The sequence below is a fragment of the Penicillium chermesinum genome, assembly GCF_028974085.1.
Source record: "Penicillium chermesinum strain IBT 19713 chromosome Unknown utg000002l:1.0-5270490.0:1.0-5274688.0, whole genome shotgun sequence".
In the NCBI taxonomy this organism is placed as follows: domain Eukaryota; kingdom Fungi; phylum Ascomycota; class Eurotiomycetes; order Eurotiales; family Aspergillaceae; genus Penicillium; species Penicillium chermesinum.
In genome coordinates this window covers 839,084-863,697 of record NW_026695312.1, presented here as the reverse complement: position 1 = coordinate 863,697, position 24,614 = coordinate 839,084, and the positions used below count along the sequence as shown (strand labels likewise).

Genomic DNA, 24,614 nt, shown 5'->3' with positions numbered 1-24,614 from the left:
GTGACAAGGGCCTGACAACGCGCTTTTCTTGCCAATAAGAGTGCCGAGCTTTACCCAAAAGGACACCAAAATACTACTGTTACACGCAGACTTGAATAATTGGCACTACTTTATTATAGTTGACTTGGCGCCCCTTCACCTCGCTTGCAGTTACCTGCTTTCCGGGTCTGAGCCTCGCGACAGCATTCAATGGAACGCGGGGTGAGACCCTCTTTGATAATTTGGAGGATCCACTTGAAGACATCGTCATTGTGATTGTGGATGTTGGAAAAAGCAACCGATAAGCCTTGATCCGCGTGTACCTGCCCGATCTTGCGGCGCGAGATACTTCGATACTCTATGAGGTCAAGGGCCTGTCGATCGCCATCAGCCTTCGGCCTCGGCGGTGCATCACTCAATGCCTGGCATGAATTCTCGGCTGTAATATGGATATTCGAGAAGGCTATTTATGATGCCTGCGGACCCCCTTTTATTTCGGTTCATCTGCATCCTTCAGATGTACCTTGCCATCATGCAAATATACTACTTCGCTGTCTTGGCAGGCTTGGCCGACTGGGCGACTGCTCATATTCCTCATTACCCCAGAGCACAGGAGGGCACCTGCAAGAAGACCACCGTCGCAATTCTGTAAAGCTATGACTTCCATAAGCTCTTTGCCGGTAGACAGTTCCACTTACCAGTCTTAGAGGTGGGGGAGTGGCTGGTATTACTGCTGCTGTAAGTAGCCCTCGACTGTATCGGACCGATTCTTTCTGACTACAACCATCTAGCAAGCTTTGTCGAATGCTTCTGTCCACGACTTTGCTATAATCGAATATAGAGATACACTGGGCGGTCGAGCCTGGCATGAACCGTTCGGCAAGAACAAAGATGGGAAGCCATACATCATCGAGATGGGCGCCAATTGGGTAGGATCCTCTGAGAATGCCTCTCAAAACTGCGATCTCACATAAGATAAAAATAGGTCCAAGGCCTTGGGAACCCTGGTGGGCCTCAAAATCCCATTTGGGAGCTGGTAAGTGCAGATGTCAGATGTCAGATCTATCGCAGCCGCATGCTGAGGGTGAAACAGGCCCAGAAATACAACTTGAAGACCCATTATTCAAACTACGATAATGTTTCAACGTACAATCAGCATGGCTATTCTGACTACAGTCATCTTCTGGACGAATCGGCCGCTGCGACCGACATTGCAAGTGCAAAAGCGGGAGAGATCCTCCGAAATAATCTCCAAGACCAGACAGCCCAAACCGGACTTGCGCTAGGTGGTTGGAATCCCAAAAAACATGACATGGAAGCCCAAGCAGTGGACTGGTGGAAGTGGGGTATGTTTTACTTGACGGTCCAACTGTGCCTTCGCTGATACATCTCATCGCCAGACTTTGAGTCGAATTTCTCTCCGCTTGAGAGCTCTCTGGTGTTTGGCATGGCTAGTACAAATTTCACATCGAATACATTCAGCGATCACGATAATTTTGTCTTTGATCAACGCGGTTTCAACACGATCTTCCTGAGCGAAGCTGCCACTTTTTTGAAGAAGGACGACCCACGCGTCCACCTAAACACGCAGGTCGTCGACATTGCATACTCCGACGAGGGAGTTACGATCCATAACAAAGATGGCAGCTGCATTACAGCAGCCTATGCCGTCTGCACTTTCTCGCTCGGCGTTCTCCAGAACAACGCTGTCCAGTTTACCCCACCCTTCCCGAGTGGAAGCAAACCGCGATCCAGAAGTTTGCCATGGGGACCTACACCAAGATCTTCATGCAATTCAATGAGACCTTTTGGCCTGAGAATACCCAGTACTTCCTATATGCCGACCCTCTCCAGCGAGGCTGGTATCCGATCTTCCAGTCTCTCTCCATGCCCGAGTTCATCCCCGAATCCAACATTCTCTTTGTGACGGTGACGAACGAGCTCGCCTGGCGCGCCGAGCGCCAATCGGACGAGCACACCAGAGGAGAAATCATGGATGTTCTCCGCAAAATGTTCCCTGAGAAGACGATTCCCGAGCCAACGGCTTTCCTGTATCCCAGATGGAGCACCGAGCCGTGGGCTTACGGCAGCTACTCGAACTGGCCCCCTGCGACATCACTAGAGGAGCACGAGAATCTGCGCGCTAATACTGGCAGACTGTGGTTCGCCGGAGAGGCGACTAGCCCGACTTATTTTGGATTCTTGCAGGGTGCGTGGTATGAAGGCCGTGATGCGGGTAGACAGATCGCAGCGATTATGCAGAATCGCTGTGTCCACGTGAACTCGACTAAGCTGCGTGAATGTGGGCCTAGGCGGCACTATGCCATCCTGCACGGTACTTCACCATTTAAAGATTATGCGGCCGTGAACGGCTGGGGTGGAAACAGCTTTTTGGATACGAATCCTGAGTAGCTCCGGTAGGAGAGGGGGGTTTACCACCACCAAGACCCGTAAATTTCCCGGATCCTCGGCGCAATCTATCCAAAAATATACATATGATAACCTGATAAGCATGAAAGCTACAATGAGAACACGCGTGCCTAACGGCCGGCATTCCCCTTATGACAGCTTGAGCCGAAGATTTGCCACTAGTAAATGCGCAGGGGCACGGGCGAATAGGCACAAGAGCTCTTTGTTGCATCCCCTCCCCAGGGACCCCGCAACAGCCCAACTAGTACTATCTTGGAACAGGGGGGGGCCAAGTGCTTTTTGCCCTTTTCTTCATTCGCAGCGAGATGATCCCTGATACTCCTGGTCATCGTCTTCGTGGTACTTCTGACAGCGGCAATGGGCCCCAAACCGCACGGCAATGAATCGGACGACGGTCCAAATGAAACTCTCGATAAGAAGTCAGCTTTAGCCTAGCAGGGATATTTTGCTGTTCGATATTAAAAAGTTTACGTTTAGGAGATTGCGAAATCGTCTGGCGCAGCGCACATTTCGTCGGCGGCAAGCGGAAACTCGTCGCAAGCAGAAACTAGGCATCGATCCCAGCGACAAGCCCAGTCATGAGATTATTAGAGCCCTCCAAGAGGAGAACGCCGGGTTGCGACATAGCCTTATCGATGTGCAGTCTAAGTTGGCGCGACTGATTGCGACAATGCAGGGTCTCGAGACCGCGGTTCTTAAAGACCTAGGAGAATGCGCCCCTGAGAAACCTCCGGAGGGGTTTGACGAGGATCCCACGCCTCTACTCCCGGGGAAGCAAGAACATGCAGATTCCAAGGCCGCGCAAAATGTCCTGGTAGATCCAGGGACCTCGCCCCACCTCGAAATCCCGAGTCCCCATCGTCCCCAAACCGCCGCGATAGTGCCCTATCCCGGGGATTACTCCATCCCCTCAACAGGGATGCCCTCCGTTATACCCGACGCAGTGGATATCCCCACAGACTTCGACATCTTCGCAGGCCAGATCCCGAATATTTGGAGTTTTGAGTATCAAATGGGAAACGAACGATACGTCGATGCTCTGGCTGCCAAAGCGGGATCCCCGGACGCGGCCAATTGGAGGTGGCTCGAGTCTAATTCCACTTTATCGGATCATATTTCCGCCCTCCAAACGATCATGAGGAGGAAACTGGTGCTCACGGAGCCGATTTCAGGGTTCACAATGAATCTGTAGGAGCCCCGACGACGGACCAAGAACCGAGAGTGCGCCGTGCTAAGTTTGAATGTAGCTTCTATCAAAAGGTCCTCATGGCGGTATCTCTTTTCAACAGCCTGGTCCGCCCGAATGTCATGCGCTGGTACGCAAAGACACGCTTTTATCACATTGTCGACTTGACGGCTTGGCAGATCTATCCTTGCGCACGAACTCTGCGGGCGATTCTCCCAGAATACATGCCTACCCTCCTCCAGAGCCAGTGTCAATACCCGAAGGTCATAGACTGGATCCCGTTCTCGTCCCTCCGTGACGGTCTGATTCGGCTTCATTCGGCCAACCCGCAAATCGACCAAATATTCACCGACGCAGTCAGCAGTTACGTTGTTCAGGCATGGATGTCTGACCTCGTCAAAGGCGCCCCCCAGTTGAAGGCGTACATCCGAGTCACGGACATCATCCTTCCTTTGATGGACCAGGAGCCCCCCCGCTAATGAAGGGCACACTCCCTACGAGCACGGCGTCAGGCTGCCCGCCCCTGATACGGCGACCCTCTTCTCCTCGCCCGCATATTCGCGGGCCGCTTTCGATTTCCTCAGTATCGATCACGGGGTCACTAATTATAAAATCGATCCCGCTTTCTTCGCCAAGTACCCGGAGCTGTACGATTCCACCTCCGATATCATTGCTGGAGGGATTCCTTTGCGGCCGGACCTTCAGATTCGTCTCACTCATCCACTGAAACGCCTTGATGTTCAGACTTTCCGAACGTATCAGAGTTTCATAGACTTTTCTCATGACTACGAGATGCTTTCCGCGAAGATATGAATCCTCTCATCCGACAGGGTCGCAGAGACGTTTCATTCTGCTATTTAGCCATATAGACGAGTAGGTATTGTTTCAATATATTCAATATTCAGGGATACTATCCAAAGAGATTTAAGCCCTGCTTTGATGAGCAGCCTAGCAAGCTACGCTGCAAGACCTTCAAATTACTAGTATTAGCACTAGCATTGGTATTTGATCAAACAGGAATTTAAGAATCTACACTGTAACCGGAATGGGTCGCGGCAATCGAATATCCATCCGAATATTCTCGAACTTCTACTACATGTACTCCTAATAGCATCGAGTATCATCCCGCTGTGTCTGTCACGGAATTCATTCTATATGCTGCTAGTATGACGGATGATGCACCGGGCTCTTTTCAAGGGAAAAGCTTGCTTTTCTTCCGCAATGCTGGTCCATATGCTCGGAAGGCGATAGGGATCGGGATCATGATGGCCGCTAAACACCCAAGCAGAGTACTCGCCCACTGGATACCCATGTTTTGGAACATCTGCTTGGTGAACAATGGGAAGCCGGCAGCGACAGACGATCGAAGAATGATGTTGGCAGCGACCGTAGACGCAGCCCTGTTTCTCAGATTAGCCACCCGACATGCGGACCAGCGGGTTGATCATTAGCAGTGAGCTTACAGTGGGAGATAGGAGTCCACGAGATAATTGAAACACGGGAGGAATACACAAAGGACCCCAAAGCCGATGAATATTCCAGCGCACGTGGGTGCAGCCCAGTGGATAGCGGGCGTAAAGCCTGTCCACCCGAACCTGCGCCGGACAGAGTGAGTAAAGATTGGTCGAATGCACCCTTGGAATCCTATGACCTACCAAAAAATGCCCATTGTGAACACAGGGGCCCCCAGGATCGTGGGTGATAATCGCCACTCTGGCACGGGAACATTCTTATTTTCGAGTAGTTTCTTCGCATACCCCTTGTGTTGAGAGATAATATAGCTGCAAGCCATCACTTGGCCAATAGTCAGGCCAATGAAAGGCAAACCGTCGATCCCATGTTCCATGCCGTGGACTGCTTGGAAGACCAAAGGGTATGCTTCAAGGAGAGCATAGACCAGTCCGTAGATGAAGGACATGTAGAGAGAGACGAGGAGGATAATGGGCTCTGTAATCAGCATTTTCAGTGGCCGCGTGAAGTACTTCTCCAGCAGCCAGAGAAATTCGATTTCAATCTTCTCCTGCTTGGCATGGATCCCCCAGTTCCCCGTCTGTTTTCGGAGGAGAGCTGCCTTTGTCACAAGGAGGCAAGGAGGGTACGTCTCCTCCAAGATGAACAGCGATATTGCGCCATTAGCCAAGCTCAGGACTGCAGGGAGATAAAGAGTCCACCGCCACCCCAGGTAACTCGCTGTAATGAAGCCTCCGATAAAAGGTGCCGTGAACGGGCCCACAAAAACAGTCAAGGCGTATAGCGAGATCGCCATGCCCCGATAAGTGTTGTCGAATACATCTGCCAGGACCCCTGGAACGACAGTGAGTTGACTAGCACCGCACATGCCGGCAAAAAAGCGGCAGATAATGAGCGTCTGGATGTCTTTCGATGCCGCAGACCCGATCGTGAAGATCCCACCCCCTAGCATGGCTATGGTCAAAGGCCATTTCCGCCCGGAGAGCTCTGATGCCGGAGCCCAGAGCATGGGGCCAGAAGCAAATCCCAGCACATACAGTGTGGTTCCGAGCTGTCCAACTTCTGATGAAACCCCGAACTCAGCGCTGGCGTTTTCGAGCCCTGGGGCGAATATTGCGCTTGTCAGACTAACAATGAAAGTCCCCGAGCACACTAGGATGGATGCAAATAACCTGCGAGAAAAGAGAAATTAGTACCGAACTGCTAGAGAGTGGCTGGTAAAACAAACTTGCGGAAGATTCTCCAGTTGTAAGGGTGCTTTGGGTCGTCGGGCCCGTCGAAATCGACGATATAGTCCTGCGCATCAGGGAGAGGTGGAGGAAATGGTCTTCCCTGACCTAGTTGCAGCTTTTCACCCATGGCCACTGGGTTGCGCAATATGGCGTGATATAAATTGAGGTTGTTAAACGCGGACTGTTACTGCGCTGAGATTGAGACTGCCCGGCATGGTTTAAATGAACCACACCCTCATGTTGACACAGACTCAGTCTCAGTGCTTTCGCTCATCGCGGGGACGATACCCGTCATTCCCGCAACACCCGGTCCCCAGAATTTCCACCAATTCTGTGGCAAGTCATCGTTGACAGAAGGACAGAGCTTTTCCTCTTATTTTGGGCAATGGCCATGCTGATCATTGTACTTCACATCTCAGCCGAGAATTCTCACCGCATAAGGTCATTTCACGTCATGGTAGCAATGCGCAAACCTTATCACCGGAGCCCCACCCTTTTGAGGTCCAGCTAATCAAACCCGTTCAAAAGAGTGGTCCCATTAAGAAGCGTAGAAGGATCCATCATCTCCGAATTAAGAAATTGGTCCAGATCTATTCGTTGCAGCCCCGGCATATCAGCAACCAGAGCCCCGAGCCAAGAATACTCCTCGGAGGCAGGGTCAAGGTGTGGAGGGGATTCAAATTGCTTCTCGTTCTGGCAGTTGAGAGCTGCTCCGAAGATGGCGAGGTCGTCCTTTCTGCGTTTTTGGTGCAGGAAAACCAGCAGATAGGCTGCGCTGTATGCCTCCCTCATCGTCTCTGTGTCGTAAGTAGAAGCCACGAGGCTCAGTGTCTGCATGGCCTCTGGGAGCATTGCCAGGGAGGGCCGAGTATCCATCGTGAGTAAGACACAGATAATTTGGAAGGGGACATTCGCTACCTGATGCCACGGCGAATAGTCGAGCGCCATCCTTCGTGCACATGCTAGTCCGTTGGAAAGGAGTTGTAGAACCCTACCGGCGACAGGAGACGAGATGTCCAGGTTTTGGGTATGGATGCGCCGGAGAACACACAGGACGAGATTGCATTGCGCCAACACGGATGGCGGCTGGGTGTGGCTGCCATCCAAAAGCGTACAAAGGGCCGACGTAAGATCCGTCTCATCTTTTGATTTTCCAGGATCAAGGCTCACGGACATGGGTAGGAGCCCGAGAACTTCGCCAGTGTAGTCGCCGGCTTTGGGAGCAGGTGGCGTGGGTAAGTCATTCCGTTGAAAAGAGACCCGAGACAGACCCAAGTCAAAGGAAGTCCACACGTTCAAGTGATGCGCGACTCCGACTAGTCTTCTTCGGATGTCTGGGTCGCATTTGGCTCCGTGGGGAAGCACTGAATCGGGGGAGGGCTCGGGGTGGAGTCCTGACGCTTCTAGCAAGTGCATTGTCGTTGAGCTAGCGATCCATGTGGCATATGGAGAATCCGTCATCCGGAGGTAGATCGACCGCAACACCCAGCCAGTCAACAGATCGATGTTCGGTGGGCCGCTCAACCGATGAGTATCCAAACAGCAAACAGCCGTCTGTGTCAAATGGATCTCCGTCATGGTAGGATTTTTTTGAGAAAATAAACAACCAATTGCTGCCACCCCGGCCAAGACACTATCGAAGATGGCGGCAGATACGTGCGATTGCCATCGCGCTTCTAGTCTCTCGAAGAACTCGTGCCTATCGATAAACCCATAGCACGGATCTACCTTGGTAAAGTAGGCCTGAGCCAGTTCCTTCATATGGCCCAGTGAGGTAATCTCAGTGAGCCGCAATGGCGTCGGCTGAAGCGAGGCGGACAGCTGCCTCGCTCCAATATTCCAGCCAAACAAGTTCAGTTTCGGGGCCTTCGCTGGATCGATCTTCAGACCGAGCTTCCTCACAAAAGCAGCCCCGGAATTGGCCTCGAGGCGTCGAACCAGCCCCGAATGGTCCGACCCTCCTGTTGCGGGGCCAGAGGTATCATGTGGAGAAGAGTGAGGCTCGACATGGGTAGCTGGAGAAGTCGGTTTGGCTGCTCGAGGCTTCCGTGGATACACTTCGTAGTGGCAGCGGTAGCCCCAGTCGGAACAGGTAACGCAAGGGTCACTCCCGTCACACTTACGTTTGCGTTCACGGCATGGCTGGCACGCTAAGCGGGCACGTTTGCGCTTGTGAGGCTGCATCGTTGTCCGCGAATATCACCAGGAGCATGCGAGGTGTCACCGCGGCTGGAAAGGAGGAAAGCGGAAATTGCGGGATGTTGTGTCAGCGCGTAGGGCGTGGGGGGGATGGACGCGAATCGGAGTTTATTGAGAAGCATCGTAGGTCTTCCGTTTTTAAAATAAGGAACTACATCACCTTTGTTCCGCTTTACTGCGAGTAGTACTGAATTCCGCCTCGAATTTTGCTGTACTATCCAAAGTCTTCCATCCGATGTAGATGGCCATTGTATGGTGCGGCTATTGCGGGAATACCGGCGCATCACGATTGAATGACTTCATTGGGCAGCCTCGGTTGCTAAGCTGGCCAAACACATGCGGGAAATTATAAAGCTTGAACTTCTTTTTATACTTTTGCATCTCCTGGAGTGGACATCCAAAGGAGCTTCAAAATGGCGACGAAACTATTATCCCGATACCCGTGGGCAACCAGCCCCTTCGTCATCGGCGCACCCATGCGCGTCATGTCTGGCCCTGCCCTCGCAGTCGCAGTATCCCGGGCTGGCGGCTTGGGATTCATAGGGCCCGGGTTAAAGACAACAGATACTGGGGTTGATCTCGAAGAGGCATCGTCGCTGATAGACAAAGCGCGCGCTTCATCTTTCAAGACCCTATCTTCATCAAGTCTCTTGCCAGTCGGGGTGGGCTTCCAGCTTTGGAGCGACGACCTCAGTACTGCTATGGGCACAATTGAAAAGTACAAGCCCTGTGCAGTTTGGTTATTTGCGCCCAAAGAAGGCCAGAAGGATCTGGACGAGTGGTCACGCAGGATCCGGGCTGTATCGCCCGAAACCCAAATTTGGATTCAGATTGGCTCGTTAGGTGAAGCTAAGTCAATCCTGCAAAGCTCCGAAAAGCCAGACGTGGTCGTTGTCCAAGGGACTGAATCTGGTGGCCACGGCCGCATGGCTGATGGCATGGGAATCATGACTCTGTTCCCCGAGGTGGCCGACACCCTCGCAAGCAGCCACATTCCCTTGCTCGCAGCTGGTGGCATCGCGGACGGACGTGGAGTCGCCGCTGCTTTGTGCCTCGGCGCCTCTGGTGTCGTCATGGGGACCCGCTTTCTCGCCTCCAGTGAAGCACGCATTAGTCGAGGATACCAAAATGAGGTTGTCCGAGCATCTGATGGTGCAACGAATACGACTCGCACACTGCTCTACAATCATCTCCGAGGAACGTATGGGTGGCCCCCGGAATACAGCCCGCGAACCATCATAAATAAGTCTTTCATCGAGCATCGGGCAGGAACCCCTTTTGAAGAACTTAAAAAGCGCCATGACGAGGCAGCCAAGTCCGGGGACAGTGGATGGGGCCCCGATGGAAGACTGGCAACCTATGCCGGGGCATCAATAGGACTGATTCACAATGTCTCTGATGCGGAAAGGATTGTTCGAGACGTTCGAAATGACGCATCGAGACGGATCCAAGGATTAGCAGCAGCCTGAGCATAGTATTCTGACCAAGGACGTTATTTTCTCTGGAAACTGATATCTGGCGAAGTTAAAGAAGGACGAGTCCTCTTTAGATTAGATGCCACTACATTAGACGGGCTGTAAGTTGACAGGTGCGTCGATAGCGTAAATTTCCCAATGTACATGAAGTAGAGATCACCGGTCCCAAAGACAACACCGAGTCTTCCCACACATTAACGCCCATTCCAAATGTAGATTATACCCAAGAGCCAAACACTTCCATCATCCATGCATCATCGAAACCAGACATGGGTATCGCACCAGGAAGCTCGGGCCCGGATGGAAACTGACCGCCGTCAAGCCCTTCGGGGGGATGGTAGGATACCACACCTCCATGAGTTTCGGTTCCCAGCTCTGTTTGATCGAGGCGATCATTCTGCAGCCTTTCTCAAAGATGCTCCAATCCGGATCTAAATCTATATCAATCATTTCGGCACACCGTTTCATATTAAATGCATTGCGGTCAAGGACATCCAGGACATTTATGGTATTTCGAACCATTTGCTTGTCCCAGGCCGGGTCGTCCAGGGTCGAAAGCTTGTAGAGAGATACAAGTGCTCGAGAGAATTGGAAGAAGATATTGAAAGGGATGCCCTGGTAGGTCGCTGGGGGGATAGATAGCCAGCAGTCCATCCAAGCTTTGTCGGCTTGAAGACAAGTATAAAGACTTTCCAGACGATTGAGTTGAGGGGAATTCGGAATGGAAGGGGCCTGCATAGCGGTCTCGTGGATGATGAGTTCCGCCGAATTGAGGTGCAATATGATAGGGACTGGATTCGATCAGCAGCTGGGTTGTTAAAAGGCGACAAGCGTCGCGAAGCACTCACTTGTATTAATTAGATGGGGTGGGATTTGACTCCGTACGGAGTTGAGTTGGGCCTGGCTGGATGTAATGTAGAACCGAGCCAGGGACTGATCTTCTCCGTCTCGCCGGGCGTGGTAGACTTTATCCATAACCAATTGTATCTTGACCAGATACACCAAAAGCTCGTCTTCGGGGCATTCTTTAGCCTTCAGCAGCACGGTCAAACTCTCTTCCATATGTGAAGTCCATCGGAGAGCGTCGATCCTTCCCAGGCATAACGCAGTGCTACATGACAAAGTGAGCTGTGGGCACGAGAGAAGGATGAAAACGGAGATCTTACCTTGACGTAATGAGGAATACTCCCAGGGCAGCCCTTCGCTCCTCTAGTGTTCTGACCGTACTGTGTGGATACCTCATCCCCACTGCCGATTTGAATTGTTGCATGATAGATTGATCCTTGGAGATTGCCTTATTGATCCCCAAGTCGCACGCAATGCCCATCAACATATGGCAGTAGAAGTTCAGGAATGGCCTCTTTGAGTAAGTGACCCTATGATCTCTTGTTTAGTGTGCAACATCTTCGGCATCTAGTCCCATCGGACGAACTTACCAGGTAATAGCGGTAATGATACCCAGAAGCATATCCATGCTCGGCGCGACCTCGACCATCAACTCGGTATGAATCAACTCCGTGATTTTAGAAACAAGCACATCTCGCTTGCTGTGGTAACCAGGGTAAGAGACAGCCATGATACATAACCACGTAAATGGCTTCTCTTGGCGAAACTGGTAGGATGTGTAATGAGAAGGGATATGCATGAAGGGGAGGAACTTTAAATTCTCAGTCCGAAAATGGGCCAGCGTCTTCTCCGCTGCTTCATTCGAAATAGGTAAGCTGGATGCGAGGTCCAAGAGACGATTAGCGGACGCGGAGCGTGCTGGTTGGTCATCCGGTGGAGATGGCATCTCTGTCGAGTGACACTGGAATGGGGAGCAATGGCCCCTCGTGGGATGGGGCGGAAGTGCCGAAAGCGCCGGCTGTAGAGATGGTGTAGAAGTTTGTTGCGTCGATTGCGATCCGGGCGATGTATGCTGAGATACTGACCTTGCCCGGGACCCCGGGGCGGACGCCGATGACTCCCATTCTGCTGAGAGGGCGTTCTGAGAGCCGGTGGCCTGGAGGAGTGATACAATGCTATCAAGTTTAGCCTCTAACTGGGCTGTTTTGGAGGCAGCGGAGCGGCCGTTCCGCTTACGCACTGTCTGGGACGGTCGGCACTCTTTTTTTGAGCCTCTGACATCTGACGGGCCGATCGATTAGTATAGGGCTGACTACGCGTGGTGTGGCACCTACCTTTCACAACCGGCCCCTGTAGCAAGAAGCATACATTTGCTCTTAGCGTGAGCGCAGTTGATGCAAGCACGGCCGTAGGGCGCGGGAGTCCCACTTTGGTTGGACTCCATGCCGTCGATCAGGATGATATCAGCCCAACCAGGCCAATGCGAGACGCACGAAGACAACCAGGAATTCAACCGGAAGTATACCTCGAATCCGAGAACAAAAGGAAATTCCGGTGAACACCGTTTTAGACGACGAGGGCCTTAAAGGAGCGGTCGGGGTTGGGGCATTGAAATCCGGACGAGCTTTTTCAGGAAGAGTCAGAAGAGTCAGGGGAGCCAAGCCACACGAGCCCCCAAGACGGCGGAAACCCCCACATCGGACCCAACATTGGCCCGAACGAAGTCTGCTGTCCACTTTATGAGGGATCTGGGTACAGGCTTGTCTCTGTTTATAGTAAAAGCGTGAAGACTACATAAAACGCGACAGAGGATAGGCTGACCAAGAAGTCAGAATATGGGTTCAATAGCCCTCCTGATTACGGTTATTACCACAGAAATCTCAAAAACAGGGGGGAAATAAGGCCATGAGGAAAATGCCACACGGTCCACTTCCGGTCGGAGTTAGGGATTCGGAGTGACATCTCTCCGTCCTGCATCTTTTCTTCCTTCCAGACTCTGCACCAGGTCCTACCAGCTAGTCATTCGGGCTCTGAGATCGTCCGTCTACCGCAATTACTATATTAGGCTCATCAATAATTTATCTCCGCCTAAAGGCGAGAGGCACTGACTGATCCTGAAATGAAGTCGTAGAGCTCCGTAGCATTAAGTATCCCCGGCGTCGCTGTCTCTGTCTAGATCTTCTTAAGCACAAGTTTCGTCCCACTCCTATACATCATGGGAGACAAAAGGGCTCTCCCAGAGGCAACGCCGGCGCCTGTGCCTGACCCTGAAGACATGCAAGCCCAGCCTATTCCCAAAGAGGTCGATATAGACTCTACGCCTCGCCAGTCCCAAGAGTCGACGAGGGGCAAAGAGCTCGAAGTCACCCCCAGCAAAGAGCCACAGAGAGAGTATCTCACCGGTTTTCGACTGGTCTCTGTTCTTGCAGCAGTCACTTTAGTGTCCTTCTTGGTTCTTCTCGACACATCAATCGTAGTCACTGTGAGTTGCCGATTTGCCACGCGAGGGGACATTGCATCGCTAATACCCTGCAGGCCATCCCTGTCATTACCACCCAGTTCCACTCCCTGCCAGATCTTGGATGGTATGGTAGTTCGTATCAGATTGCCAGGTGCGTGTAGTGATGCCGACGCCCTAAACCATCTATTCTTGGGTCCTCGCTAATCGGGGATTTTAGTGCGTGTTTACAGCCACTCGCAGGACGGATCTATTACAACTTCAGCACAAAAGTATGTCTGCGAGAAGCTTGACGCTGTATTGTTCTCGGATCTCCCGCTAATGGAATCTTTTTCAGTGGACCTTCTTGACCTTCTTCTTCGTGTTCGAGTTAGGCTCTCTACTGTGTGGGATCGCGAACTCCTCGAAGATGCTTATTGTGGCCCGCGCCGTCGCCGGTATGGGCTCGGCGGGATTGATGAATGGATCCCTTACAATTATTGGAACCGCTGTTCCCAGGCACAAGTCCCCCAAGCTAATGGGAATCATGATGGGCTGTAAGGCATTTCCCGAAAAGCCGCAAAAGAGACGTGTATTGACCTGAATTCCAGGCTGCCAGCTGGGAGTTGTCTGTGGGCCTCTTCTCGGAGGCGCCTTTACCGAGTATACTACTTGGCGATGGTGTAAGTCTGCAGAACCCATACCGAAGAGAGATAGATATGAAATGAAGTACTGACAAGAATAGGTTTTTACATTAACCTTCCTATCGGCTGTCTGGTGGCGGCTATGATTACCTTCGTCCATATCCCCGACCAAGCCGAGAAGCCCTCAATCAGCATGGTCATCGATACGGTGCTCCACAAGTTGGATCTAATCGGCTTTGCTCTCTTCGCCCCGGCGGCGATCCAGCTTCTGCTTGCTCTCGAGTACGGCCAAAGTAGTTACCCGTGGGCAGTGCGACTGTCATTGGACTGTTCTGTGGAGCTGCGGGAACATTCGGCGTCTTCTTGCTCTGGGAATGGCGCCAAGGAGATCTTGCAATGATTCCCTTGCGAATGGTCGCCAAACGGACCGTCTGGAGCAGTTGTTTGGTTATGATGTGTCTCTTCGCTGTCATGCTGGGTTCCTCCTATTACCTGCCTGTCTACTTCCAAGCTGTTAAGAATGACTCTCCCCTCATCAGTGGTGTTTCATTGCTGCCCAGCATCTTGTCCCAGCTCTCACTGGCTGTCATTTCCGGGAACTTGAGTAAGTTGCTCCCGCTCCTTTCAACACAACCCCGACCGATATACTGACCGTTTCAACCAGTCAGCCGACTGGGTTATTACCTGCCTTGGGCTCTTTTCGGTGCATGCCTCAGCGCCATCGGCAACGGTCTCTTCTCGACATTCACCCCTCATACTGCCATTGGTACTTGGATCGGATATCAAATCCTGGCCGGAGCCGGTCGCGGAGCAGCCTTCCAAGTACCTCTCGTGGCTGTCCAAAACACTGTGGCCCCTCGCGACATCTCACTCGGAATGTCGCTCCTCATGTTCCTTCAAACCCTGTCCGGTGCTATCTTCCTGACTCTGGGAGATGTCATTTTCGACGCTGGGCTGAAGTCCACGATCCCCAAGGACGCCCCCAACGTGGATCCTGCTGTCGTCATTGGAGCGGGAGCCACCGGTATTCGCTCCGTGGTCTCTGGCAAGGATCTCGCTGGCGTCTTGGTTGCTTACTCCAAGAGTGTGGGCTACGTGTTCTATATGACTGCGGCGATGAGTGTCGTCATGGCCCTCTGCTCTCTTGGTATGGGCTGGGTAGACATCCGGCCTAAGCCCAAGCCTGCCCCCGAGCAAGCTGAAGTGTAAAGTAGAAAACTGGAATTCTTTGATAAACATCTTAGATTAGCATATTCATACCGGACTTGCCAACCGCCTTTTACGAATAATTCATTGGACGGCGCTGGGTGATTATAATGTCAATGGATGTACATTTCATCTCCGGGTCACTGCTTCCAGATCAAGATGCTTTAGTCCAAAATTCATGGCGCGGACACTCAGACTGTATTCTCGTGAACCGCAGGCTAGATTAGTCAAGGTGATACGTAGCTATGTAAATCCCAGCTTCCGAGTGATCTCAGAAGACTATCTTCCCGTATGCCCTCGTAGCGTTTGGGTAACTGACGGGAGGTGGAATGACCCTTTCCGAGTTGTAGCGCCTTGGGGTCCTATTCTGTGGGCAAAGATCTGGAGCTGCTACCGTAGACTGCCACGATCAGCCCCCTTTGCCGCATACAGCCTTGTGGACTCGTACTGAGCTCCGGACGAGGTCGACCATGATTTGGTCCGTAAGGCTGAGAAAGGGAAGTTTCCCCCAGTCTGGTCCTTTTAGATACTCCAGTTAAGTCAGGCGGAGATCGGGGGGGAGTTCCAGCATCCAACGAAGAAAAAAGAAAAGAAAAAACGAACAAAAAAAGAGCTAAAACGCCACCGAATCAGGGAGCCCCAATGGCGGCTAAGTGGAGGCCGGGATAATTCAAGGATCGATCAGAGACCAACTTGCGGTGTAATTCGTGCTTTGCCCCCCCCTTCGACGCGTCACGCCCCGATTCCTTCTGGCCAGCTCATGTGGGAAATGCATGGCCATGATTTGGTCCAAAACGCATCTAGCCCCTGACCTTCCCCCACCTCCCTGAGCGGCTTTCTCCCACACACCGTCCCTTAAGGGGTTTTTTAAAGCCTGCACGTCATCCTTGTGTTCTTTTGCTCCTATAATCTCTCAACATGCCGGAACTGTACGTGTGACGATCAATGCTTTTTCCCCTTTCGGCCGCTAATTGGGTGGGAGTAGGAATGTTGATATTCTCGTTATCGGTGCGGGGCCTACGGGTCTCGGTGCTGCCAAACGTCTGCACCAGATTGTATGTTGTTGGTCCAAACGGGCTCCAAGCTTCAATTGTTGATCAATTCCACAGGATGGCCCTTCGTGGTTGATTATCGACTCCAATGAGAAGCCCGGTGGTCTCGCCTCGACTGACACCACCCTGAGGGTTTCGTAAGTGCTTCATCCAGATGACTTTTTTTTTATTTTGAAGATCTTATCACCAAGACAGGCTGGCTGACTTTTTCTTTGTTCTGATCTAGCTCTACGATGTCGGTGGCCACGTCATCTTCTCTCACTACAAATATTTCGACGACTGCATCAACGAGGCTCTTCCCAAGGAGACCGACTGGTACACCCACCAGCGAATTTCTTACGTTCGATACAAGGGTCTCTGGGTCCCATACCCCTTCCAGAACAATATCTCGGTGCTTCCCAAAGAAGACCAGGTGCGATGCATCAATGACCTGATCGACGCAGCCCTCGAGGCTCGCGCCCGCGCTCCCACCGATAAGCCCAAGGACTTTGACGAGTGGAATGTCCGCAACAACGGCGAGGAGATCACCAAGATCTTCATGCGTCCTTATAACTTCAAGGTGTGGGCTGTGCCCCCCCAGCAAGGTACGTATCTTTCCGCCTCCAGGGGGCAGAGCAGGCTCCTAGTCATAGGGCAGACTAGGGGAATACTTCTGGGAAGGAAAGAATACCTAGACTGATACCATCTGCAGATGCAAACCGGCTGGCTCGGCGAGCGTGTTGCCGCCCCTAACCTCAAGGCTCTCACCAACAACGTGATCTTGAACAAGGTGGCCGGAAACTGGGGTCCGAATGCGACCTTCCGATTCCCTGCCCGGGACGGTACCGGTGGTATCTGGACCGCGGTGGCAGGGACTCTGCCAGATGAGAAGAAGCGATTCGGAAAGAGTGGCAACGTGACCAAGGTCGATATCCCTGGCCACAAGGTCTTCCTTGAGGATGGCACCACCATCAAGTATGGGAAGCTTATCTCGACCATGGCGGTCGACTTTCTGGGTCAGATCTCTGGTGACAAGAAGGTCATTGAAGCTTCTAAGGACCTTTACTACTCGAACACTCACGTTATCGGTGTTGGTATTCGAGGTTCCCGCCCAGAGCGTATCGGTGACAAGTGCTGGGTATGTTTCACGACGTTGAGAATAAGACATCAAGGCGAACTGGAGCACCAACTAACAGACACTGTAGCTGTATTTCCCCGAGGACAACTGCCCCTTCTACCGTGCCACCATCTTCTCCAACTACTCTCCTTATAACCAGCCTGCCGACGATGTGCAGCTCCCTACTCTCCAGCTTGCAGATGGCCAAAAGGGCAACGACGGCAGCCCCCGCCCAGGCCCCTACTGGTCAATCATGCTGGAAGTTTCCGAGTCGAGCATGAAGCCCGTTGATGAGTCTACCATTCTCGCCGACAGTATCCAAGGCCTCGTCAACACCGAGATGTAAGACACCCTACTCAAAAGCCCCGGCTATCACACTCTCACACTACTGAAACAGGCTCAAACCCGGTGACGAGATCGTCAGCACCTACCACCGTCGCTTCGACCACGGCTACCCCACCCCCTCCCTGGAGCGGGACGGCGCTCTCAAGGAGATCCTCCCTCACCTGTACAACAACGACATCCTCTCCCGTGGCCGCTTCGGATCCTGGAAGTACGAGGTCGGAAACCAGGACCACTCGTTCATGCTAGGTGTCGAGGCTGTTGACAACGCTGTCAACGGTGCTGTCGAGCTCACCCTGAACTACCCCGACTTCGTCAACGGCCGCAAGAACACCGAGCGCCGTCTCGTCGACGGAGCCCAGGAGTTCAAGCAGAAGAAGTTGGAGATCCGCTAGATTGGAGTCATGTAGAAGCAAGTTGGCCGGTCGTCTTTAATGCACCCATAGATGATAAGAATGAACACCATGACAATGTTTTACCTTAATCAGGAGAGAATCTCTACCGCAAAGCTCGTCTACAAAACTAGCAGGCAATTTAGGAAAAGAAAGAAGCGTCATCAGAAGCATCGTCTAGTATTTTTCAGATGTGCGAGCGTCACGGTGCACGCCCGAGTAAACGGGGCACAGCGTCACACGGGCCGAGGAACGAACTTAGTTAAAAGACATTCCAGAATTTCCAGATGATAACCCAGCACATAAGAAAAGCCGGGCATAATTCTCCGCAGCTCCCACGGCCGGTCCAATTCCAGAATCCCAACACAACCCATGCCGCAACACGCGCCCACCCCATGTAAAAAACGACCAGCACGACCCAGCGTTAGCCGTGGCTAATCTACTGCTCGGTCTGGAAGTAGTTGAGGAGGACAGCGCGCTCCTGGGTATCCTCACCCCAGTCCTTGACAACAACGCAAGAGCAGTTGACGACCTTGCGGGCGTTACCGTCACGGTCAAGGGTGCCTGTTTGGAAAGAAAGAAAGAATTAGTGGTGACTTCAGAGGTTGGGAAGGCGATTGGAGTGTGGCGGAGCAAAACATACAGAGACCAACCCACTCGCCGAGGAGCTTTCCATCGGGGACCTTGATCAGGGGGATCTTGTGCTCGGAGCAGAGGGCAACAACAAGCTTCTTGTAGGCCTCCTCCTCACAACCCTCGTTGAGGACACACATGTGAGCCTCGCGGCGGTCGAGGGCCTTGGCGGCCTCACGGAGACCACGGGCAAGACCGTCGTGGATGAGGGAGACACGGAGGACACCCTTCAGAGCGTCGAGAACGGACATCTGGCCGGAGCCAGCGTCGGCGGAAACCTCGACCTCATCGGCGGCGGCAACGGGGGGGTTGGACTGGGTCTCTTCTCCGTCCGACTACGAAGATGTTATTAGTGGGGAGGAAATGGAATAGTATACCAGAGCTCGGCGTACCATATTGAATGCTACTGGAATGGATTGGTAGCGGTTTTTTTAGGTCGGAAATCCTCGAAGATCTCGTGGTGATTTATGGAGAGTGTGAGAGGAGAACTTTGTGACATTGCCGCTGCAATTTTGATGAAATTCCGATTGTGTGCGGTGGGGCGGGCTGCTCCAGGCCAATCAGAGAGGCTGCCCTTTCCTTCACCGCCTTCTCTAGTCTACGGCGGGGTACTCTGATCACTTGCTGGCTTTGGAATCTGCGATGGCTTGATAGTATGAGGCATCGTTGCAGGGCTCAGAATCTTTAAGAGGCTCTAGCTGTACGATCATTGGTTTAGCGCGGGATTTGGGTTGAATCCAGCTACTGCGTACAAGCGTCGGTACAAGCGTCGGCGATGGTTGGCCCGAGGCTTAAGGCGCCGATGTACGCTTAGTCATAGCCATTCTCCAGCGGTGGACCAATCAGTCGGGGTTCTCCAGCCATAGTGAGGGTTCAATGATAAGTAGCCGCAAGTTTTATTCTCGTTCCCTTGGTCATACTACATGTCATAACTCTGTGCGCCTTCTGGCAAATGGAAAATTCATAATTGCTAGTGAATGTATCTCCTCATACATGGAAAAAGGAGAAACCGTCTTTGGAAGTCATCACCAAGAAATATTCCGGTTTTGAGTATTCAAATGATTGTCTACCTATTAAACGGCAGATCCTCGACCGAAAAAATCATAGAACGAGGTTCAATATGCCAACCCTAACGCCCCAAAGATCACACATGCTTTAGCAGATTGGTTTGAGACAGGATCTCATGTCCTAGGTGGCTGAGAGATCTAGAAGGCCTGCTGCATCTTTGGATCCTTATTGGCATCACGGAGAACTCGATGTATTCCAGCATTGCAGCCTGCTTTGACATAATTTTGGGCTTCTCAGGTGTAGTGCCATCGGCGTATGTCAGATTAGAGCTGCTCCCCACGGCATACACATCACAAGCGCACTGCCTAAAGCAACACCATAAAGAAATTCGTACCAGCTTTCTAAGACAAAGCTTTCCGGGCATTTTATAGCTGCCGAAGTATGCGAGGAGCCACGCAGATCTCCATCTCAAGCGGCCCTTACGATATTCAGAACACCAATCCCTGCAAGGGGAAAGTCTAGATCTTTCCACTGAGATTTAAGGTTATCTTGCGCTAGTAATGCATGGCGCTGATTGATAACCACTCGATCTGAGATGCCTATATCATCCAAACGGTCCATGCCGACTCGGAGCCAAATCTACTTTACGGGCTGCTGCAGGAGAGAAGCGAGAATTTGAGAGATCCGAAAGGGAAAAAAAAAAATCGGTTTGTGCCATAGGCAAGGCTATCGAACGAAAGCAGATTCGTTACATGAACGCAAGAGGTATCATAATCGTACAATCAGAATCTGACCTTGACGCCACCGCTGTATTCTCCCTAGTGATAGCAAGAGCGAGACGCTGCAAACAAAAGGGACTAGAAATATGTACCAGGTCGAGAGTAATTGTGGCCATTGGAAGCGCCGGGGGTATGAGGTTCGGGGAAAGAGTCAAGCACCGGAGTGTGGCGGCCGTTGGTTTGGACAGGAGGAAGGCTATCGGGCTCGGGGTCGATGTGCATGCTCATAAAGTCATCGAGCTTGAGAGTGTGCAAGTGAGGAATGTGGGGAACGAGGTCCATGAAATCATAAAGCTATGAGAAGCAGAAACATCAGTACTGAGGATTGTTTATCATGGGGTTCCCGCACGACTGACCTTGATCCAGAAAACGTGTTCCATCCCGAAATACTTCGGCCGGGTCTCTGAATCCAACTGCATGATTTGTCCAAACGTCGCATTGCGATACCTGATTTCCTCGCTCGGAACTAGGTGACGACGAGTACACCGCCAAAGATTATTCCGCTGGGTTGGAGTTGCTTTGCGCTTCTCCCAGCTAGCATACTGCGACAATTGCAGGTCGTTGGTACCCAGCAAGGGCGCAGCCAAGTAGTTGGGAATCCATTTTTCCTCTGCCACATCGGGTGCGCAGTTTGGTTCAAGCTGGCGAGTGAAAGCAGTCACCAAGGGCGTGAACTTCTCAAGCCATTGGCGACTTTTTCCGTAGGGGTCGTTGGAGCCGATCAAATTGGCAGACGTCCGTAAGCGGCCAGGGAGAGCATCACGACGTCGTTGTTCCTGCGCTTCTTGCTCGCGGTGCACCTTCATGATGCGAGCGCGCTCCTGCTCGACCCGTTTCTGACGTTCATCTTCCGCTTGCTTAGCTCGACGCTGTTCGACCTCCTTGCGCTTACGTTCCTCCTCTTCGGCCTTCTCACGCGCAACACGCGCGGTCCGCTCTGCCTCTTCCTTCGCCAGCCGTGCACGTTCGGCTTCTTCCTCGGCACGTTTTTCTTCAGCAAGTCGATCCTCCTCGACCTTCTTAGCGTGCGCCTGGCGTCGTTTCTCGGCTTCAGCTTCAGCTTGCTTCTCAGCCGACACTACTTCAGCGGGACCGTTATCCAATGACTCGTGATCCAATGACTCGGTTTCAGTAGCGCCGACTCGCTTATTGGTGTCCCCGGCGGACGGCTTTGGTGAAGCCGGCTTCTTCGGGCCGTCGGTAGACTTCGATCTCATAGCTGGGCTTTCGGGAGGATGATGATCCTCTTGAGGGTGATGGGACTTCGCCTTCTCGCCATCAATACTGTCATGAGCGTTGGGAGGACTACCGTTAGACATGTTGGATACCTTCTCCTCTGTAAGAATCCGTCGTTTCTTCTTTCGCGATTCAGGGGATAGTCGATCTTGATCAGGCCCGCGAGAGCGAGACCGTTCAGGCGAGGTATCGGCACGAATACGTTTCAGAGATGAATCTGTAGCTTTAGAAGATTCTTCACGCCCGGAGAAGGAATCTGAAGAAAAAAAGACTGGGACGGCGATCATGCTCTTGAGGACGACGTCCAGCAATTAATCGACGTTTTCGCGTCTCGTCAGGCCGTGAAGTACCGCTCCATTCGGTCCCCCTGGATTCACCGCCTCTTGATTCACTGCCTCGTCGGGCAGATGAAGACTTCGGCTTCATAGAATCCGGGTGGTTGGAATCATGATCAGAGGTAGGAACCGCGTTGCTTCTTTGATCTTTGGAGCTTCTCGGGCGTGGATGGTCTTCATTGGGACGAGATCGGGACAAGGGTTGGCTGGATTGCGAGTGGGGTTTCGATGTGGGACTTTCCTTCAGTTTTTTAGGCGGACGGTCGACTGGCGACGAGGACTCTCTCCGTCTGTGCCTCTCATCATCCTTCACCTTCGTCCGCGCGCGGCGAGGAGACGAATGCCCCTTGCGGCCTTTCTCGTTTGAATATTTCTCATACGCGCTCTTCAAGAGATCATATTCTTGCTCCCAGTTTTCACCCTGGCGGGCGCGAGAGAGTTCATAGTAAGTCCTGTCTTCAAAAAGGCGGCGAGTGGGATTGAAGCCAGGCTGACTGAGAATGAGCTCGATGACGGCGGTGTTGCCTCGACCAATAGCAGCAAGCATGGGCGTGTTATACCCGGCCTTGTGACCAGCACCACGCAATGGGTTGGGATCCGCATCCGCATTTCCTATGGCGTACATAAGAGATAACACATCACCATGGCCTCCTTTCGCAGCAGCAATCAAAGACGCGTTATCAGCCTTTTGCAACACATTCAAGATGCTCACCACTCCCTGTTCATCACCCTTGGCAGCAAAATTCATGAGATTTTCTGGAGTCGGTTGAGTCCACAAGAGGTCGTTTCTTGTCGCTTCGCTTCGGCCAGTCTTTCGGCGACTCGCGGCACCACTCAACGGCGGGGGGGCTTCGCGACATACTGGCTCCTGAAGCGCGCCGTGAAGATGTCGCTTTGCTATCTGAGCCGATTCGCTCTTCCGATCTCCCACCCGGCCGTTGATTCGATTTAGCGTCTGCAAGAGCTTTCCTGATCTCTTCATAGTCTTCTTCCTTCTCTTCCTTGAGTTCCTGGGGTACTAATTCATATGGCTCATCACCAGATGCGTTGACAGTGCGAGGATTGGCGCCCGCATCCAGTAAGAGCTTCACAACCTCCACATGGCCATTTTCCACTGCGTCAATTAAAGGAGTATCTTTATCGATATTCTTGGTGTTGATCTCACAGCCAGCGTCCAGAAGAAACTTGACGATAGAAGCTTCTCCGTTGAGCGACGCAATTTGCAAAGGCGTATTCCCTGCGTTATCGGGCACGTTCAAGTCTTCTGGGCGTTCACTGTGACGTGCCATCACCTGGTCATGCTTGCGGTCGGCGCATGCTCTGGCCAATGGCGTCCGTCCACTTTTGTCGCGCAGTTTCTTAGGGCCCATGTGCTTAGCGGGGGATGCAGAAGCGCCCGCGCCAGATCCCAACCTTCGAAGATGATTGCTCGGCAAAGGTGAACTGCTCGCTGATGATGACGTGGATTGTCTATCTTCCGAAACCTGGCGCTGATAGCCACCGGTGAGGAGAGGAGTTGGTGCTTTCTTCTTGCTATTTATTTGGGAACCCGATGAAGAGCGTTGGTGAGATCGGTTGGGGGAGACTGAACGAGTGCTCTGTTGTGACTGAGCATTGACGCGCTTCAGGTTAGGGATATCATTCATAGGGTTAGAGCCGCGCTGCCGGTCGCCCTTGTCCTCCACGCTGTCACTGAAACTTCGTTTCCGATAAATGCGAGGTTTATCTCCTTGATTCACACTCGTTTCGTCCAAGGCGGCCCGCGTAACCGACGGGAGATCCTCCACTTTCTCGATCTTTACAACAGATGACGGGGATCGCACTTGTCCAGGACTAGGCGACCGAGAGCCCGAGGGTCCTCGATCGCCGAGTCGCGGCTTCTTTCGTTGGGCGGCATCCACACCGTTAACAGCTTGGCGGAGAGGGTCATGTCGAATATGTTTACGCTTCTTTTCGGGTGAAAGCGACTCGCGACCGGACTGAATTATGGTTTCTGCTTCGGAATCGGCCCTAGGGCTCGGTGGCCCCTGATCCTCCTCCTCCTGGTCTACCAAATCCGAGTTAAAAGTGTTGGGTTTGGGGTTGGCGCCTTCCCGGGGGAAGGCGCAGGGTCCGACTTCACAGCCAGGGTGTTCTGAGGGAGCTCCAGGGTAGCGGGGAGTGAGACTGCCTCCACATCACTCATAGCGATAGCACTCGATGTGTGACAATCCCGCTCGTCATTTTGGGAGGTCCGCGACAGGTGCAAGCGACCGGAGTCGGCAACGCCAGCTGAAGAACGCAGACGCTGATCACGGCGAAAAGTGCAGCCGAGAAGCGAGTCGTGGGCAAGACCAGCGAGCCCCGAAATTATCAATCCTTTCTAGGCGTCCTCCAAGGTCCAAGATTAAAAGAGGAACTAGGAATCCAAATTCTGGGAGAAAAGGAAGGGAAGTTGAGGGTGGGGAGATTCGAAGGGAAAGGGAGAAAAGAGGGGGAAAGACGATTGGGGAGGGCGGGAGAGAGAAGTGGACTTTTCCCTTCGCTGCGACGTGTGGCCACTCTGATCTTTCAAAAGTGGAGAGAGAGACCACCGACTCCCCAAATCTGCACTTTTGCCCCCCACCCCTCGTCTTTCCACCTCTAGTCCTGCCGGGG

At 52.5% G+C, this 24,614-nt stretch overlaps 10 protein-coding genes across 10 annotated transcripts; 5 read left to right on the top strand and 5 right to left on the bottom strand.

The window, feature by feature from the left end:
- Positions 1–496: 496 nt before the first annotated feature.
- N7468_001122 (uncharacterized protein) lies at positions 497–2,391 on the top strand (the record flags this gene model as incomplete). The annotated part of the gene is made up of 7 exons (XM_058470419.1): positions 497–627; positions 687–717; positions 771–908; positions 965–1,015; positions 1,073–1,306; positions 1,388–1,687; positions 1,714–2,391. 7 exons carry the CDS (start codon positions 497–499, stop codon positions 2,389–2,391), a joined length of 1,563 nt encoding a protein of 520 aa, XP_058333560.1.
- A 375-nt stretch (positions 2,392–2,766) lies between these two features.
- N7468_001121 (bZIP transcription factor) lies at positions 2,767–4,408 on the top strand (the record flags this gene model as incomplete). Its single annotated transcript, XM_058470418.1, has 4 exons — positions 2,767–2,828; positions 2,887–3,597; positions 3,657–4,016; positions 4,060–4,408. 4 exons carry the CDS (start codon positions 2,767–2,769, stop codon positions 4,406–4,408), a joined length of 1,482 nt encoding a protein of 493 aa, XP_058333559.1.
- Positions 4,409–4,787: 379 nt separating this feature from the next.
- On the bottom strand, positions 4,788–6,424 carry N7468_001120 (MFS transporter; the record flags this gene model as incomplete). The annotated part of the gene is made up of 4 exons (XM_058470417.1): positions 4,788–4,995; positions 5,059–5,190; positions 5,251–6,237; positions 6,294–6,424. The coding sequence occupies 4 exons, from the start codon at positions 6,422–6,424 to the stop codon at positions 4,788–4,790; spliced, it is 1,458 nt and encodes a 485-aa protein (XP_058333558.1).
- Positions 6,425–6,804: 380 nt separating this feature from the next.
- On the bottom strand, positions 6,805–8,481 carry N7468_001119 (uncharacterized protein; the record flags this gene model as incomplete). The annotated part of the gene is made up of 1 exon (XM_058470416.1): positions 6,805–8,481. One exon carries the CDS (start codon positions 8,479–8,481, stop codon positions 6,805–6,807), a length of 1,677 nt encoding a protein of 558 aa, XP_058333557.1.
- Positions 8,482–8,909: 428 nt separating this feature from the next.
- Positions 8,910–9,965, top strand: N7468_001118 (nitronate monooxygenase; the record flags this gene model as incomplete). The annotated part of the gene is made up of 1 exon (XM_058470415.1): positions 8,910–9,965. One exon carries the CDS (start codon positions 8,910–8,912, stop codon positions 9,963–9,965), a length of 1,056 nt encoding a protein of 351 aa, XP_058333556.1.
- A 249-nt stretch (positions 9,966–10,214) lies between these two features.
- N7468_001117 (fungal specific transcription factor domain-containing protein) lies at positions 10,215–11,941 on the bottom strand (the record flags this gene model as incomplete). Its single annotated transcript, XM_058470414.1, has 5 exons — positions 10,215–10,762; positions 10,820–11,082; positions 11,138–11,347; positions 11,408–11,835; positions 11,903–11,941. 5 exons carry the CDS (start codon positions 11,939–11,941, stop codon positions 10,215–10,217), a joined length of 1,488 nt encoding a protein of 495 aa, XP_058333555.1.
- A 1,091-nt stretch (positions 11,942–13,032) lies between these two features.
- On the top strand, positions 13,033–15,107 carry N7468_001116 (MDR family MFS transporter; the record flags this gene model as incomplete). Its single annotated transcript, XM_058470413.1, has 8 exons — positions 13,033–13,299; positions 13,353–13,429; positions 13,496–13,547; positions 13,613–13,811; positions 13,866–13,937; positions 14,000–14,191; positions 14,239–14,502; positions 14,563–15,107. The coding sequence occupies 8 exons, from the start codon at positions 13,033–13,035 to the stop codon at positions 15,105–15,107; spliced, it is 1,668 nt and encodes a 555-aa protein (XP_058333554.1).
- Positions 15,108–16,022: 915 nt separating this feature from the next.
- On the top strand, positions 16,023–17,989 carry N7468_001115 (protoporphyrinogen/coproporphyrinogen oxidase; the record flags this gene model as incomplete). Its single annotated transcript, XM_058470412.1, has 7 exons — positions 16,023–16,033; positions 16,090–16,159; positions 16,214–16,288; positions 16,383–16,715; positions 16,848–17,273; positions 17,341–17,594; positions 17,650–17,989. The coding sequence occupies 7 exons, from the start codon at positions 16,023–16,025 to the stop codon at positions 17,987–17,989; spliced, it is 1,509 nt and encodes a 502-aa protein (XP_058333553.1).
- Positions 17,990–18,425: 436 nt separating this feature from the next.
- On the bottom strand, positions 18,426–19,014 carry N7468_001114 (40S ribosomal protein eS12; the record flags this gene model as incomplete). The annotated part of the gene is made up of 3 exons (XM_058470411.1): positions 18,426–18,550; positions 18,630–18,954; positions 19,012–19,014. The coding sequence occupies 3 exons, from the start codon at positions 19,012–19,014 to the stop codon at positions 18,426–18,428; spliced, it is 453 nt and encodes a 150-aa protein (XP_058333552.1).
- Positions 19,015–20,484: 1,470 nt separating this feature from the next.
- N7468_001113 (putative histone deacetylase complex subunit (Hos4)) lies at positions 20,485–24,162 on the bottom strand (the record flags this gene model as incomplete). Its single annotated transcript, XM_058470410.1, is given in 5 exon segments — positions 20,485–20,700; positions 20,763–21,898; positions 21,915–22,826; positions 22,840–24,111; positions 24,159–24,162. The coding sequence occupies 5 exon segments, from the start codon at positions 24,160–24,162 to the stop codon at positions 20,485–20,487; spliced, it is 3,540 nt and encodes a 1,179-aa protein (XP_058333551.1).
- Between the last annotated feature and the right edge of the window lie 452 nt (positions 24,163–24,614).